This window comes from Trichechus manatus, unplaced genomic scaffold (genome assembly GCF_000243295.1).
Source record: "Trichechus manatus latirostris isolate Lorelei unplaced genomic scaffold, TriManLat1.0 scaffold00017, whole genome shotgun sequence".
Classification (NCBI taxonomy): domain Eukaryota; kingdom Metazoa; phylum Chordata; class Mammalia; order Sirenia; family Trichechidae; genus Trichechus; species Trichechus manatus.
In genome coordinates, this window is record NW_004443953.1 from 10132601 (window position 1) to 10150150 (window position 17550).

At 38.0% G+C, this 17550-nt stretch overlaps 1 protein-coding gene across 5 annotated transcripts in view; it reads left to right on the forward strand.

Moving 5' to 3' along the window:
• GRIK2 (glutamate ionotropic receptor kainate type subunit 2) overlaps positions 1–17550 on the forward strand; it is a 781170-nt gene that overhangs the window by 497329 nt on the left and 266291 nt on the right. For all 5 annotated transcript variants that reach the window (XM_004372421.2, XM_023727604.1, XM_004372423.1 and 2 more), the window contains exon 9: positions 9410–9523. In XM_004372421.2, the coding sequence (XP_004372478.1) occupies positions 9410–9523 (114 nt within the window). The remainder of the gene's footprint in view (positions 1–9409; positions 9524–17550) is intronic.

Sequence of the window (17550 nt, forward strand, 5' to 3'; positions counted from 1 at the left end):
CTTTAAAGTCTATTTTGTCAGAGATTAATATTGCCACTCCTGCTCTTTTTTGAGCATTGTTTGCTTGATATATTTTTTTCCATCCTTTGAGTTTTATTTTGTTCGTGTCTTTAAGTCTAAGGTGTGTCCTGTAGGCGGCATATAGATGGATTTTTTTTTTTTTTTTATCCAATTTGCCACTCTCTGTCTCTTTCTTGGTGCATTTAGTCCATTTACATTCAGTGTAATCATTGATAGGTATGAGTTTAGTGCTGCTATTCTGATGTCTTTTTTTGTGTGTTGTTGACAGTTTCTTTGTTCCACTTAATCTTCTGTGCTGAGTCGTTTTTTGTTATGTATTTTCTTTTCATCTTTTTCATTGTTGTTGATTTTGTGTTTGCTGAGTCTTTGTATTTTTCTAGTTTTTTATTTTGACCTGTAGGATTGTTAGTTTCCTCCTATTTTTCTGAGTTTTTACCAGTCTTTTATTTCTTCATATCACCTTGACTTCCTCTCCATATGAAAAATCTATGTCTACGTTTTTTAAATACCTCTTTTTTGTTTTAATGTTGTCATCTTTTACATATTGACATCTGTTTCCCTATTTTCAGTGTTTTAGCTTTGATTTACTTTTGTGACTTCCCTATCTGGGTTGCTCTCTGGTTGCTTTGTCTTGTGTTCTGGTCTTGGGTTGTTATTTGATGTTACTGATTTTCTAACCAGAGGACTCCCTTTAGTATTTCTTGTAATTTTGGTTTGGTTTTTGCAAATTCCCTAAATGTCTGTTTATCTAGAAATGCCCTAATTTCACCATCATATTTGAGAGACAGTTTTGCTGGATATATAATTCTTGGCTGGCAGTTTTTTTCCTTCAAGTCTTTATATATGTCATCCCATTGCCTTCTTGCCTGCGTGGTTTCTGCTGAGTAGTCCAAGCTTATCCTTATTAACTCTCCTTTGTAGATGACTTTTTGTTTATCCCTACCCACTCTTAAAATTCTATCTTTATCTTTGGTTTTGGCAAGTTTGTTTATAATATGTCTTGGTGACTTTCTTTTGTGATCTACCTTATGTGGGGTTTGATGAGGATTTTGTATAGATATCTTGTCATCTTTCATGATATCAGGGAAGTTTTCTGCCAACAAATCTTCAATAATTCTCTCTGTAGTTTCTGTTATCCCTCATGTTCTGGTACTCCAATCACTCGTAGGTTATTCCTCTTGATATAGTCCTACATAATTCTTAGGGTTTCTTCATTTTTTTTTAATCCTTGTATCCGATTTTTCCTCAAATAAGTTGGTGTCAAGTGCTTTAACTTCAATCTCACTAATTCTGACTTGCATTGCCTCCATTTTGCTCCTATGACTTTCTATTGAGTTGTCTAATTTTGAAATTTTATTGTTAATCTTCTGGATTTCTGATTGCTGCCTTTCTGTGGGTTCTTGCAGCCTGTTAAATTTGTCATTATGCTCTTCTCTAATCTTTTTAATTTCCTCTATTGCGTGTTCTGTATTTTGATTAATTTCCTTCCTAATTTCTTGAAGATTTCTGTATATTAATCTTTTGTATTCTGCCTCCGGTAATTCTGGATTCTAGATTCTTTATTTTGGGAGCTTGCTGAAGCCATCATTGATTGCCTCTTTATGTGATTTGATATTGACTGTTGTCCCCGAGCCACCAATAGGTTATTATATTTATTTATTTTATGTCTGCTTACTGTGTCCTAGCTTCTTGTTTTGTTTTGGTATGCCCAAATAGGTTGCTCATATGAGCTAGTTTGATTATTGACAACTTTGAAGCTCTAATGTCCTGTGACCAGGTGGTTAGATCTGTTACTAGGTATGTGAGCTCAGGAGTCCTCCCACTCCTCCTGTATGGACTCAGCTCAGGTGCCCAGGTAGATAGCCACCAAGTGTGTGGTGTAGGCTCTCACTTACAGTCATAGACAGGCATGGGTGATTGGTGTATTCACAGGCATCTGGCTGTGGCAGGGAGACTCACTCTGAGCAAGGCAGGGGTGCTGACGGCTGTCCCCGAGTATCCAGAAGGAAGGTGTGTCCCTGTTCCCTAGAGTGCATATGTGGGTGAGTTTTACAGCTGTACTATGAGCACCTAATGCTGTTGGCTGTAAGGACTGGGGAGTACCTCTTATTCATGGGCCCTCTCACAGGTAGCTAGTTAACATTGGTGGAGCCACCAGTCCTCAGGCCCCTGATGTGGGCAGGTGAAGACCCTGCTTAATGGGCAGAGCAGTGTCGAATGTCAAGAACCTGCCACTTCACAGCTGAAATAGTTGAAGTTAGAGTTCCAATATATACCCTGTTGTACTGTGGTAATGAGGGCCTATGCTGTTGACATGGGCCCACACAAGTCTTTGCAGGGGGAAAGACACTCAAAGTCCTGGGATCCCTTATGCCTGTGCCTAAGCAAAGGAAATGTGCCTACCCTGGTTTCCTGGCTTAGGAGAGCTGGCAGTTTATTTTTTCCCCTGTTTATTAATTTATTCATTCTCCAAGGCTGGGAGAATGGGTCCAGGCATGTGACAGATCCTATTTCTAGCCCAGGGGACTTGGCAATTTCTGAAGCTGGTCCAGGACCCAGTGCAGAGCAGGGAGCAAGAAGGTAAATGGGAGAGAGGCTTTTTCCTAAGGGAGGTGTTTTAGATCCATGCGGTAAGCCATACACATGTCTTTCGCTGATGAGGGCTGCTTCTCACCAGTTCTGAATGGCTGTGTAGACTCTCTGGTGCTGGGTCTCTGCCAGTGTGGAAAACGCACCTCCTGATCACTGCTGCTTGCCTGCCTCACCGCTCACCCACAAGCTGCTCAGGCCTGAAGGGCTCAGGCTCTTGCCGGGTCAGGTCTGGCAACTCCTTGCTGCTTCCAAACTGTCTCTCCCTTCCCCTGCCACTCAGTCCGTTTCCTCCACTCTGCCTTTGATGTTCAGGGCTCCCAGATTGCCATACATAATTGAATCACTTGTTTTTTTGGGTCTTTGTTTTAAAAGGGTCCACCGGATGTGTCTGACTACTCTGCCGTCTTGGCCCTGCCCTCCTATTTTATTGAGTTTTTAGTGATAGTTTATACAGTAAGTTAGGTTCCCATTTGACAATTTCCACACAAATCATTTGGTGACATTAGGTACATTTATCGCAATATGTCAATATTCTTTTTAATTGTGTTCTGTTTTTTCCCTGTCCAGTACTCTAATTTTCCTGCCTCCTTACCTTCTCATCCTTGCTTTTGAGTAATTGTTGACCTTTTGGTCTCATACTGATGGTTTTTAAGTAGGGCTCTGATCTGATGGGTAATATCCTTTATTTTGTGTGCCAATCTGCTATTTTGCTAAAAGGTGATTTCAGGGGATAGACTCAGTTCTAGGTTTAAAGAGTGTCTCAAGGCAATAGTTTCCAGGATTCTTCTGTTCTCTACTGTTCCAGTTTGTCTGGCTTGTATATATACGTTGTTGTTGTCATGGGCCATCAAGTTGGTTCCAACTCATAGAGACCCTCTGTACAACAGAATGAAACATTGCCCTGTTGTGCGCCATTCTCACAATTGTTGTTATGCTTGATCCCATTGTTGCAGCCTCTGTGTTAGTGCATCTCGTTGAGGGTCTTCCTGTTTTTTGCTGACCCTCTACTTTACCAAGCATGATGACCTTCTTCAGGGACTAATCCCTTCTGATAACATGATAATATGTATATATATATGTGTGTGTGTGTGTGTGTGTGTATATATGAATTAGTTCTGCTCCATATTTTTCTCCCATTCTATCCAGGACTAGCTTTTGTGACCCCAGTCAGAATCATCAGTGGTGGTAGCTGGGCACCATCTAGTTTTTTTGGTCTCAGGGTAGATGAGGTTGTGGCTCCTGTAGGCTTGTTTTTTCTGTGATGTTTTGGTTACCTTCTTACTGCTTTGCTCCCGTTGAGTAGAGACCACAGTTTTGTCTTACATGGCTCCTCTCAAACTTTTAAGACCCTGGATGTTACTTCACTAGGATGCAGATCATGATTTTTGTGAACTATGTTATGTTAATTGACTAAATTTTCCTATGAAACTATGGTCCTAAGTCTTCAAACCAAGAAAACCAATGTTAAAAGATGTTTGATTAGGTCTGAGGAGTATCTCTGTTTGTGTCTTCAATGAATGTATGTGCATACACTGACATATTTGTATTTACTCTTACCTATAGATACTTCAGAAACTTTGATGGCGTAATGGTTAAGAGCTACTCCTGCTAACCAAAAGGTCAGCAGTTCAAATCCACCAGGTGCTCTTTGGAAACTCTATGGTGCAGTTCTACTCTGTCCTGTAGGGTTGCTATGAGTTGGAATTGAGGGTAACGAGTTTGGTTTTTATTTTTTTATAGATACTTCTGTCTGTTCTCACGTATGTACACACTCGTACCTACCCATATACCAATTTGCCTATACCCATCCATATGTGCTCAAACACTTGTTTTTCCTTTGGTTGTGCAGTGCTCACTACATCCACATTCAGTACCAGTCTTCCTATCATCAAAAATAACAAGTCTCTACGGTCTAAAGCGTACTTTCCCCTTCCTACTTCTTCTCCCTGGTAACTGCCAATGAACATTAGTCTGTCTATATTTATCTATTCTTGTCTTCTTATAAAAGAGGGATCATACAATATTTGTCCGTATATGCTTAACTTATTTCACTTATAATTTTGCCCTGCAGGTCAATGTATGTTATAATATGTTTTGTGGGCTCATCATTGTTCTTTATGGTTGTGTAGTATTCTATTGTATGTATGTACTACAATTTGCTTGTCTATTAATCTTTTGATGTGCCCGTCAAATGCCACCTCATTTGTTTCCACTTATTTGTTATAGTGAATAAAGCAGCAAGGAACATTGGTGTGCATGTGTCTGTTTGTGTCATTATTTGTAGGTGTCTAGGGTATATACCTGTGTTTTATTGACTATGCAAAGGCATTCTATTGTGTGGATTATAACAAATTATGGATAACACTGCGAAGAATGGGAGTTCCAGAACACTTAGAGTTGGTTCTGACTCATAGCCACCCTATGTACAACAAAATGAAACACTGCCTGGTCCCATGCCATCCTCACAATCATTGTTGTGCTTGAGCCCATTGTTGTAGCCACTGTGTCAATCCATCTCTTTGAGGGTCTTCCTCTTTTTCACTGACCCTCAACTTTACCGAGCATGAGGTCCTTCTCCAGGGACTGATCCCTCCTGATAATATGTCCAAAGTATGTGAGGTGTAGTCTCACCATTCTTGCTTCTAAGGAGCATTCTGGTTGTACTTCTTCCAGGACAGATTTGTTCATTCTGTTGGTAGTCCATGGTATATTCAATATTCTTCGCCAACAACACGATTCAAAGGCATCAATTCTTCTTTGGTCTTCCTTATTCACTGTCCAGTTTTCGCATGCATATGAGGCATTGGGGGTATTAAAAAAAAAAACTCTTGCCATCGAGTTGATTCCGACTCACAGTGACCCTATAAGACAGAGTAGAACTGCCCCATAGGGTTTCCAAGTAGTGGCTGGTGGATATGAACTGGGAACCTTTTGTTTAGCAGCCATACCTCACTGTGGCTCTTAACCACTGTGTCGCCAGGGCTCTAGTTGTGAGCATAGCTACCTGCCAACACATATTTAGGAGGACACAATTCAATCCATAACACATGGTAGATTTTTTTAGGCATCACTAAAAAGATGTTACTATTGATCCTTTTCCCCCACTCATCCATCAGTTTGTCGTGCTGTGGGGCTTGTGGGTTGCTGTGATGCTGGAAGCTATGCCACCGGTATTCAAATACCAGTGGGCTCACCCATTGTGGACAGGTTTCAGTTGAGCTTCCAGATTAAAACAGACTAGGAAGAAGGACCCAGCAGTCTACTTCTGAAAGGAATTAGCCAGTGAAAACCTTACAAATAGCAGCGGAACAATTGAGATGTTTCAGCAAATGGATGAAGCACTGGAAGTGCTCACTCATCCATGCCAAGAAATTTGGAAGACAGCTACCTGGCCAACGGACTAGAAGAGATCCATGTTTATGCCTATTACCATGAAAGGTGATCCAACTGAATGCAGATGTTATCGAACAATATCATTAATATCACATGCAAGTAAAATTTTGCTGAAGATCATTCAAAAGTGGCTGCAGCAGTATATAATAGGAACTTCCAGAAATTCAGGCCAGATTCAGAAGAGGACGTGGAACCAGAGATATCATTGCTGATGTCAGATGGATCTTGGCTGAAAGCAGAGAATACCAGAAAGATGTTTACCTGTGTTTTATTGACTATGCAAAGGCATTCGACTGTGTGGATCATAACAAATTGTGGATAACATTGCAAAGAATGGGAATTCCAGAACACTTAATTGTGCTCATGAGGAACATGTACATTGATTGATAGGCAGTTGTTTGGACAGAATAAGGGGATACTGTGTGGTTTAAAGTCAGGAAAGGTGTACCTCAGGGGTGTGTCCTTTAACCATAGTTATTCAATCTGTATGCTGAGCAAATAATCTGAGAAGCGGGACTATATGAAGAAGAACAGGGCATCAAGATTGGAGGAAGTCTCATTAACAACCTGCGTTATGCAGATGATACAACCTTGCTTACTGAAAGTGAAGAGGACTTGAAGCACTTATTGATGAATATCAAAGACCACAGCTTTCAGTATGGATTATATCTCAACATAAAGAAAACAAAAATCCCCTCATCTGGACCAATAAGCAACATCATGATAAACGGAGAAAAGATTGAAGTTCTCAAGGATTCCATTTTACTTGGATCCACAATCAATACCCCTGGAAGCAGCAGTCAGGAAATCAAAAGATGCATTTCACTGGGCAAATCGGCTGCAAAAGACCTCTTTAATGTGTTGAAAAGCAAAGATGTCACCTTGAAGACTAAGGAGTGCTTGACCCAAGCCATGGTGTTTTCAATCGCCTCATATGCATGTGAAAGCTGGACAACGAATAAGGAAGACCGAAGAATTGACGCCTTTGAATTGTGGTGTTGGTGAAGAATATTGAATATACCATGGACTGCCAGAAGAACGAAGAAATCCGTCTTGGAAGGAGTACAACAAGAAAACTCCTTAGAAGCAAGGATGGCGAGACTACGTCTCACATACTTTGGACATGTTATCAGGAGGGATCAGTCCCTGGAGAAGGGCATCATGCTTGGTAAAATAGAAGATCAGAGAAAAAGAGGAAGACCCTCAAAGAGATGGATTGACACAGTGGCTGTAACAATGGGCTCAACCATAACTACAATTGTGAGGATGGTGCAGAACTGGGCAGTGTTTCATTCTGTTGTGCATAAGGTCGCTATGAGTTGGAACTGACTCTTCAGCACCTAACAACAACAACAAGTGATCCTTTTATTTATTTAAATGTATTTGTTGAAAAAATACACTAGGGTTTGTACTTTTACATAATTATTATAATGACTTCTTTACTCTCCTTATGAATAACATAAATTACTAATTTTTCTATTTTTCTGCTTCACCAATTTAAGGGAAGGTAGGTATTTTAAGAGGTTGTTAGCAAAGCCATGCAAATTCAAAGGGGATCAAACAAAGTGGGTATGATGAAATATTGAGAAATTGAAAGGATATTGATATTTAATTTTAATAATGTTATGCTAGTGGGTCCCTTGTTGGCATATTAAGGTAAATCAGTGTAAATAATACCCGCTAAATCAATGTTAGGAGCCCTGGTTGCATAATGGTTAAGCGTTTGGCTGCTAACCAAAAGGTAGGTAGTTTGAATCCACCAGCCACTCCTTGGAAACCATATGGTGCAGTTCTACTCTCTCCTATAGGGTCGCTATGAGTTGGAATCGACTCGACGGCAACAAGTTTAAATCAATGTTATTTCTATGATAATTCAATATGTATATAAAGGTTTATTTCAAAGGAAAATTAATAATTTTCCTTTCCTTTTGAAATGGTGTATCTTTGGCTATGTATATTTTCACCAAAAAAAAAAGTCCTCCAAGGTCAAGAAGGGAGAGTGCTCACAAGCTGTGGGGTTGTTAACCAATGTCATAAAACAATATGTGTACCGACTGTTTAATGAGAAACTATTTGTTCTGTAAACCTTCACTTAAATTACAATTAAAAAAAAAATTTAAAAAAAGTTTCAAAAACAATTTTTTTGCCTTCCCTTTGAGAAAAACAAGTTAGATAATTGGACAAGGAACTCTTCACTATTTATGATTCCTAGGTTTGAGGGGGAAAGAAAAAGAATTATTGACACCACATTTCCTTTGCTTCTGTTCTCCATTAGGCATGACCGTTGTTATATGGTAATCCAATGGTGTAGGTGCGTATAAACCACCTGATCTATGCATTTAGTGGCACTCTATCCTCTAGAGACTTGTGTGTGTCCTCCCAAAGACTGTGTTCAGTGAGTGGAAAATACCCAAATGCTGAGAGTTGACTTAATTTATCAGAGGGTATTACAGGCTCCTTTACATTGACTCTGTCCTAAGTTGATTTTGACATAAGTCGAATACCTCATTTTTTTTTAGTTTTCATTATTATTGCCATAACCTGCTATGTGGTAGTGGTTTGAACAGTAAATTATAATATAGAACATCTGGAAGTGAACATCTGAGAATGATAACATCAGCGAACTATGCAGTGCAACACTGTATGTAGTACATATTACTAACGATAAGGTGTATATATTAAAAAAAAGAGGATCATAAGTGCGGTTCATCGTCACTTGAATAGTCGTAAATTAGGGACTACCTGTAGTTAAACTAGTTACTTGAAAATACATATTTTAGAGGGAGTACAATTGAGAAATAGAAGTACTGGAATGTGTTATCTACATAAGACAGCTCAGTAACCTCTTTTCCTGGGGATATTTTTAAAGGTGTAAATATGTGTTTGTGAAATCTACGGAGGTAATTCTGAGGATGGTTTTGCCCTACTGGATGTAATCATTCAATGCCTCCGTTAAACCCGCCTTTACTTGCTAATTTATCCTGGATCTCCAGGTTTTGCTCTGTCCTTCAGTTTGTCCATATATTATGGCATGGCATCTTTATAATCAAAAGATGAGATAGATCCATTAAAGTAAAAGTTATATGCTATTAATGAGTGTCTAGCCAGCTGTAAAGGTATCATCAAATGTGGTTTATCTTGGTGAATGAAAGTTTGAATGGAAAATTAAGCTCCCTTACTGACTTTAGAAGTGCAGTGGATCATTTTGTTCTTTTATGTCACACTTCACTGGGCACGCTTCACAGAACAGCGAATCAGGCTTAAAACAAGCAGCCTTCACTTTAACAACAGAGATAATGCAGCAGAGGTGAATAGTAATTGTTAGCAGTCTTAAGTTTCTCTTGCAGTACTGTCTCCCAGGTGCCCTATAGATAATTTACAAAGTACATATGCTATTTTATAGATTGGAACTTGGGATCCAGCCAGTGGCCTGAACATGACAGAAAGTCAAAAGGGAAAGCCAGCCAACATCACGGATTCCTTATCCAATCGTTCTTTGATTGTTACCACCATTTTGGTAAGTATTTGTTTTCCCATTCTTTTTAGATAAATATAGTTATACATGGAAGCAGATAGAAAGGGATGTTATAATTGGAACACTAATAAACAGAATATAATGCATTTTACAGTTATTTAGCAATTACTGTATAACAGATGAGTCAATGTTAATTTAGTTACAGTTTTGTTAGTCTTCAGTGATATAAATTATATTAATGTGTGGGCTGCTTCTGTTGAATAATCATATGATTTCATATATTACTGGAAATCTTTACATTTCTACAACATTAGTTACTATGAAGTATTTTGAATGTTAAGTTTTGAAAAATACCTGGACATGCGGCTGTATTACGATAGTTACTTGAGGAGCTGAATGAACTTTGTTTCTGCTTTCATTTCCTACAAATATATTTCAGGGGTTATGACATTTATTTTTAATGCTTTTTTTCCCCATTATAATTATGTTTTAACCTTGTTTTCAATTTAATTGTTGTCATCATGCAGAACTACTTTCATTTTACTAATCTCCCTAATGAGATCAAATGACAAGTGCTTTTTTTAAGCCAGAAATATTTTCACCATCAACAGAATTAAATTAATACTGATAAGCTAGATATTTTTAACCTTCTTGTGATTATATATTTTAATTAGGTCTAACAGTAATGTTCACTTATGCCTACTATGCTATATGGAGAAAGAATTTTTAATTTTAGGATAAGCAGTGAGCTCTTATATTATCCGTACCTTACTTTCTACCTACAGAATAGGCTAGTGCAATACCAGTTCTTATGTCTCCCTAATAGTCAGTAGGAAAGTGAGATTAATGTCCAGAACAAATCATTACACATTTTAGCATTTATATAATTTCTAAATTTGATTTATGGTAGCTATTATGGATTGAATTGTATCTCCCCAAAATATGTGTTATAAATCCTAACCTCAGTGCCTGTGGTTATATCCCATTTGGGAATGGGTTGTCTTTGTTGTTAATGAGGCAGGATTAGTGCAGGGTGTATCTCGAGTTAATCTCTTTTGAGATAAAAAAGAGATTAAATGCAAACTAGCAAGCAGAGATGGGGGAAGAGAAATGCCAGGCTACATGAAGTTTGCCCAAGAGAAGTTCAGAAGAGACAAGGACCTTCCTCCAGAGCCAACAGAGAGAAAAAGCCTTCCCTAGAGTTGGCTCCATGAATTTGGACTTCTAGCCTCCTAAACTGTGAGAAAATAAATTTCTGTTTGTTAAAGCCACCCACTTGTGGTATTTCTGTTATAGCAGCACTAGGTAACGAAGACAGAATTTGATACTGAGAGTGGGGTTTGAAGTGAGGTGCTCCGAAGTGAGGTGCTCCTCTAACAGATACCTAAAATGCTGAAGCAGTTTTGGAATTGGGTAATAGGTAGAGATTGAAAGAGTTTTTAGGTGCCTAACAGTAAAAGCCTAGATTTCCTTAGAGACTGTTAGTAAAATTATGGACGTCAAAGACATTTCTGGTGAGGAAAGCTGTAGAGAATGTCTCTAACATCTTAGACAATACATATGGTGCCAGCAACAGAATGTTGCTGGAAATGTGGACATTAGATGTGTTTTTGGTGAGTTTTTAACAGAAAATGATGAACATGTGATTGGACAGTTGAGGAAGGGTGATGCTTTTTATGCTGTGACAAAGAGCTTGTCTGAATTATGTACAAATGTTTGATCAAAGGTAGAACTTGTAAGTGATGAATTTGTATTCATCAAGATCTTAGAGGGGCCATGTGGTTTCACCTTACTGCTCATTAAAATGTGAGAGGAAAAAGATGGACTTTTTGGAAAATTCTGTTGTACAAACTAAGTACGCACATCCTAAAATTTTCACCAAGACATGGCTACACAATCTTTTGCTAAAGAGATTAAGCCTGTAACTAATGGATCTAACCAACGACAACACCAGAAAACCTATCAGCTTGGACTGAAGGGGACAGAGAAAGAACGAAAGGAAAGAACAGTATCTGCTTCTTGGAATTCTATAGGCAGGAAGCAGGCCAAAGGAGCTACATGTGTTGTTCTCAAAGAAAAGAAAAGGACTATCTCTGGAGCAGCTCGGAGATCAGCAAAACTGTTGGAAAGACCACAGAAAGCAGGGCCTTCTCGGTTTCAAAGGGGGGGGGGGCCACAACCTCCTAGGTTTCAAAGAGTTTGATCCTCGACAACTCTTCCAGAGTGTGGGGCTGCCATTAAGGTGTCTCAGGGGGATGGGACCACTTCCCAAAGCTGAGAAGGTAGGGTCGCCACTCAGATGGATTAAGAGAATGAGGCCACTCAAAGCTGAGGGAGCAGAGTGGCCGTCCCAGTGGGCCTGGATGGTGGAGCTGAAGCCCAGGGCCGAGGGGCCTCCACCCAGAATACAGAAGGTATGGCCAACACCCAGAGTCTGGAGGGTGGGGCCATTGCCCAGATGGTCTCAAAGAACAGAGGATTATTTTCAAGCCTTGAGAGCTAATATAAATTGTTCTGCTGGGTTTTGGACTTGCTGGGTACCCATTATCCTTTCTTTCCCTGCAATTTCTCACATTTGTAATAGAAATGTCTACCTTGTGCCTGTTTTACCATTATACTTTGGAAATAGATAACTTGTAGTCCAGATATCACAGGTTCACAGCTGAAGAGGAATTTTGCCCCAGGGTGGAAGGCACCTAAAGTCTTACCCATATTTGATTTAAATGATTCAGAAGATGAGATTTTGGGCTTGTAGTTGATTTAAGACTTTTTGGGATGATGTGATGGGATGAATGTGTTTCACATTTGGCAAGGACATGAATTTTGGGGGACCAAAGTGTGGAATGTTATGGATTGAATTGTGTCCCCTAAAAATGTGTTGTAAATCTTAACCTCTTTGCCTGTGGTTATAATCTCATTTGAAAATGATTTGTCTTTGTTATGTTAATGAAGAAGGATTAGTGTAGAATGTATCTTGAGTCAGTCTCTTTTGAGATAAAAAAGAGATTAAATGCAAGCTAGCATGCAGAAATGAGGGAAGAGAGATGCCAAATAACTTGAAGATTGCCCAAGAGAAGAAGCTCAGAAGAGACAAGGACCTTCCTCCAGAGCCAACAGAGAAAGAAAGCCTTCCCCTAGAGCCAGTGCCCTGAATATGGACTTCTAGCCTCCTAAACTGTGAGAAAATAAATTTGTTTGCTAAAGCCACCCACTTGTGGCATTTCTATTACTGCACCACTAGATAACTAAGACAGTGGCAAATCAAGCCAGGATGAATTCATATTCTTGTGCTTTTAGTCACAACAAGAGATGTCAGATCTGTAGGCATATCCAAATAAAGTAGTTTCTGTTAAAGATTCTTGTCATGAAGCAATGCTGGGCAGTCATGATATGATGGTGATGGAAATTCATGAGATTTTCTAATCACTCTCTTGCTAAGAACCTCATTTGATAATTATTCCCTGTCTATCATATCCAAATTTCAAACTTCCCCCACCCTCCCCCACACACTTTCTCTTTCGTTCTTTTCAAAGGTAACTAGAATGCTAATACATCCTCTTTTTGGTTCATCTACCAGTATGTTCTGGATCTTATTTCCTCCTGCTAGGATTACTGCAATAACCATATAACTATCCAACTTGGCTACAGCCTTCCCCATTGTATTTCACTTTAAAGGTTTAATTCTGTTATTTTCCTGCTCCCCTGCTGAAAAGCTTTAGTGACTCACTATTTACCATTTAAAAAACTCTCAAATTCCCACTCTGGGGTTCAAGGCCTTCTACATACAGTCTTGCCTTGTCCCACCTTTTCCCAGTACTCTTTTCAAGAGCCCTATGTTTTAGTTGGAGCCCTGGTGGCACAGTGGTTAAGAGCTTGGCTGCTAATCAAAAGGTCAGCAGTTTAAATCCACTAGCTGCCCCTTGGAAATCCTATGAGTAGGAATTGACTTGATGGCAATGGGTTGGATTTTTTTTTTTTTTTTTTTTGGTGTTTCAATTGAACTGCGATAACCAGTTAACCTAATGCTGTGATTCTATTTGCCCTGTTCCCTTTGTCTGCAATATGGTTCTCCATATTTCTGAGATTATATAGTACTTATCAATACTATACCTAATTTAGAATAAATATTATATTATTCTTTATTTCATGTATGTAATTTTTCTCCAAACTTCACTGAACATTTCTTAGAGATATTGGCATCTAAATATGTCTCCTATTTTTGTACCGTCTGTTCCTCCACAATGTTCACAGAGAAAAGAATACTGTCTAGAGAACATCTGGAACACTCAGCAGTCTAACTCCCACACTCCTTTCCATGTTCTCCCGGATCCAACCAAACTCACTAATTTCATGGCTCCCAATTTTTACTTGGTTCTTCTTTACATTCTCCTGTGAAAATCCTATTCATCCTTCAAGATCCCTTATCAAAGGTCCACTCACTCAATGAAACTCTCTGATTTGTCCATTTAGTTGTGTATGGCTGTGGACATGGGGGTTGGGCATGTGCGTATACATTTTGTCCCATAGTACTGTCCTCTATTATGGCACTTACATGCTCTTTTTTTTTTTTTCCTTTATAAAACTGGTATGTCTCTATCGCTCCTTGACAAGAAGCTGTACAAAGCCAATGATCAAATCTTCCATTTTTTAAAATTTCTCAGTGTCAGTGGAAAGTACCTTGGGCATAGCAAGCACTTAATGAATATTTGTCAAATTAAATTGAATAAACGGTATTTAATTAAATGGAAAATTATAGTAAGAAACTGTCAAATGTCTATATTTAAATCTTTTTTCAAGTGTACAAGTTATTGCAATCATTTAGTGCAAACAAAGGAGGTAATTAAGACTACCCACATAATTTCTCAATCTTGCTTCATTACTTATGTTTTATTTTATAAGGAACATCAGATATTTTTCTAAATTATAAACAATGCTGCATCTTATCAATAAACAAGTGGTATTTAATGTTAGCTTCATATATAGTCAACCATAAAGCTTTTAGAAAAAGTGCTACTACACAAAACATACTCCATATTCCTTTTGAAACAGTATTTCTGAGCTTGCAGCTTTGGACATATATATTTTTAAATGTCTTACAGGTAATTCATATCTAAAACCATGATTGAGATCTGCTGCTCAGGTCATTACTCCTTACAACTAAGATATAAAATCAACTAAAGGATATGCACTAGATTTACATGTTAGCAAATAGGTTATTCATATTTTAGAAGAGTATGTTGTTCTACTGCTAAAAGATGTGGGTATGTTCTAAAAAGATGAAATAAGGCAATTTGTTTTTAACATCACGTTTCTAAAAAAGAATTATTTTTTTGAATACTGTTATCTACAATCAAGGACAGGACATATTTGAAGAGATTATTTACCTTATTTATGAAAGCCTTCTGCTTGATTTAAATTTTTAGTATTTCATTTGTATGTTAAGGGGAGGTTGTGATCATTTGATGTATGTTGTGGTTGTTTTTTTTTTTTTTTTCTCTTCTTTTTGGAAAATCTTAGAGGAGATTCTGCTGTGTTGTAAGTGATTATCATTTCTCCCAATATCTCTACAATGTGAAGGAGACAGAGAGAAAAGTTCACTTATACTTCTTGCTCAACATCTTTATTATGTATCTTGAAGAAACAATGAAAAACTCTAGAATTTAGCATTATCAGTGTGTTAATAAAAATAATCTGTATTCCTGATTAATATAATTAAACAAATATCAGGTGATGATGATATACTGGACATTGAGCTAGAACTATCTTTGATGAACAAAATACACAATGTCTTTGCCCTCATGGAGTTTAGAAAATAGTAAGGACTCATACGGACATAAAATACACACACACTACTTGTGATTAAAACCAAAAAAACCAAACCCATTGCCGTCGAGTCAATTCTGACTCATAGGATATAAAATAAAAGTAAAGAATGTCATGCCTGTTTTTGCAGGATGGTCCCAAGTTAGACTGGGGTCAGGAGTGGAAGAAATATGAGGGTAGGCTTCAATGGGAAGAAATAGCCAGCTGAGACCTGAAGTTTGAGAAGGAGTTAGCAAGGTGGCAAAAATCAAACCAAATTTATTGCCATCAAGTTGATTCTGACTTGTAATGACCCTATAGGACAAGGTAGAACTACCCCATAGGGCTTCTAATGCTAAAATCTTTACAGAAGCAAACTGCTACATCTTTCCGTTGCAGAATGGCAGGTGGGTTCAAACCACTGACCTTTTGGTTAGCAGCCAATCACCTTAACCACTGTGCCACCAGGGCTCCTGTTAGCAAGGTGAAGAGAGAGGAAAATACTATTCTGGGCAGAGAGAACAACATATGAAGTGCCATAAAGAGGAGAAGGCTTGGAAAATTTGCAAAATTGAAAGAAGACCATGATAGTTGGGGCTCATATGTTGGTCAGCTTCTCATATTTTGTTTTTAATAATATCCACTATGAGTATCGTTCATTAAGAAAAAACAGCAGCAGACATTTATTACCTGCTTACTATATACCCGACACTGTTCTGAGCAATATGCGTTGATTTACTCAACTGATTCTTATAAGAACCTTTTCAGGTCAATACCATTTATTAATACTATTTTAGAAGTAAAATCGGTGAAGTACAAATTCTCTAAGTAGTCTACTCCTGGTCACACAACTAGAAAGTGGAAAGCAGTGTTTCAGCCAAGATGGTTTAAACTAACTTGAGCAACCAATGCTATAAAATAGTAATTCTAGTAACTTAACTATGGAAATGCCTAACAACTGTATTTTGTAATCAAAATAGCATCTTAGATTAAGAATTGTTCACCTGAAACAATGCTTCTCATGCCAAAATCAAACATATATTAGTGCACTGTGATGCCGTTAGTAGTATGTTCCCAAACATCTGGACGCTCTTCTTCACAGAGGCCAGTGTTTAAGCTACTCTTCCTTAGATGTCTTAGGCCTCTCATTACTCTCATTTCCTAATTTAACAGTAAACTTTTAAAAAAAAAAGTGTTTAACTTTTTTTTGGTTTGCTTGTTTTCAACTAAGATTTTGGTTACATAATCTGGAAATTTGTGGACCTTTATCTGCAGGTCTAGACCTAAATAAAGCTCAGGACTTCTCATGCCTTTTCCTTCACATTGTGATTTCCCATGTTACCTCTCTGGTCTTTGAATTTCAAGTTCAACTGTTGTTAAAATTTCCTTGCTTCTTATTCTTTATCATTATTAATGATACTAAAAATATCAACTTTAGAATCATGTTTTCATTCATTATAATTTCATTTATCCATTGCCATCGAGTTGATTCTGACTCATAGGAGCCCTATAGGTCAGAGTAGAACTGCTCCTTAGTGTTTCCAAGGAGCAGCTGGTGGATTCAGAAAACCGACCTTTTGGTTAGCAGTCTGAGCTCTTAGCCACTTCGCCACCAGGGCTCCATTTATTACATAGAGTTTGCTAAAATAAAGTTCCTAATTACCAAAAATAATAACAAAAACACTAATTCTGAGATAGGTGGAGAGAGTTGTTAAAGAATAATGTGGTCTATATGTTTAGTTTATAACCCAGTCCTGTTGTTGTTACTGCTGTGGATCCACCAGCTAGGGGAATTATCAGATGACTGAATGTTTTTTTAAGTTCATATAGTTTTCCTCCTGTGTCCTTGGTTTTCAATTTTTTTTTGCAGGCCTTTCTCACTATGTTGAGTGCTTCCCACTGAGCTGTTGCTGTATAATAATTGATTTTTGTCCATCAAAAGATTAGCAGCATTTAAATACCACTGTACATGTTCTTTTCCTTGACTACTAGTAGCACTTAAGTGTGGAAATGACTATGCATTTGGTTGCTTTTTCTGAAAATCATTTACTCTCAAGAAAGTATTTTTCCCCCCTCAGCTTCTCTTTGGATTTAACAAATGTACTGGCACCTGCCACTTAGTTTTATTTCTTATTTTCCAGCACTCTGTGGAAAGTTGTGTATTTCAGTTTCTTTGTGGTTTACTTGCTTAGGTTTGTAAAGCTTTGTTGTCACAGCCCACAGACAAAGAAGGCTTATCTAGGGTCAAGCTCCCAAGGACAATGGAA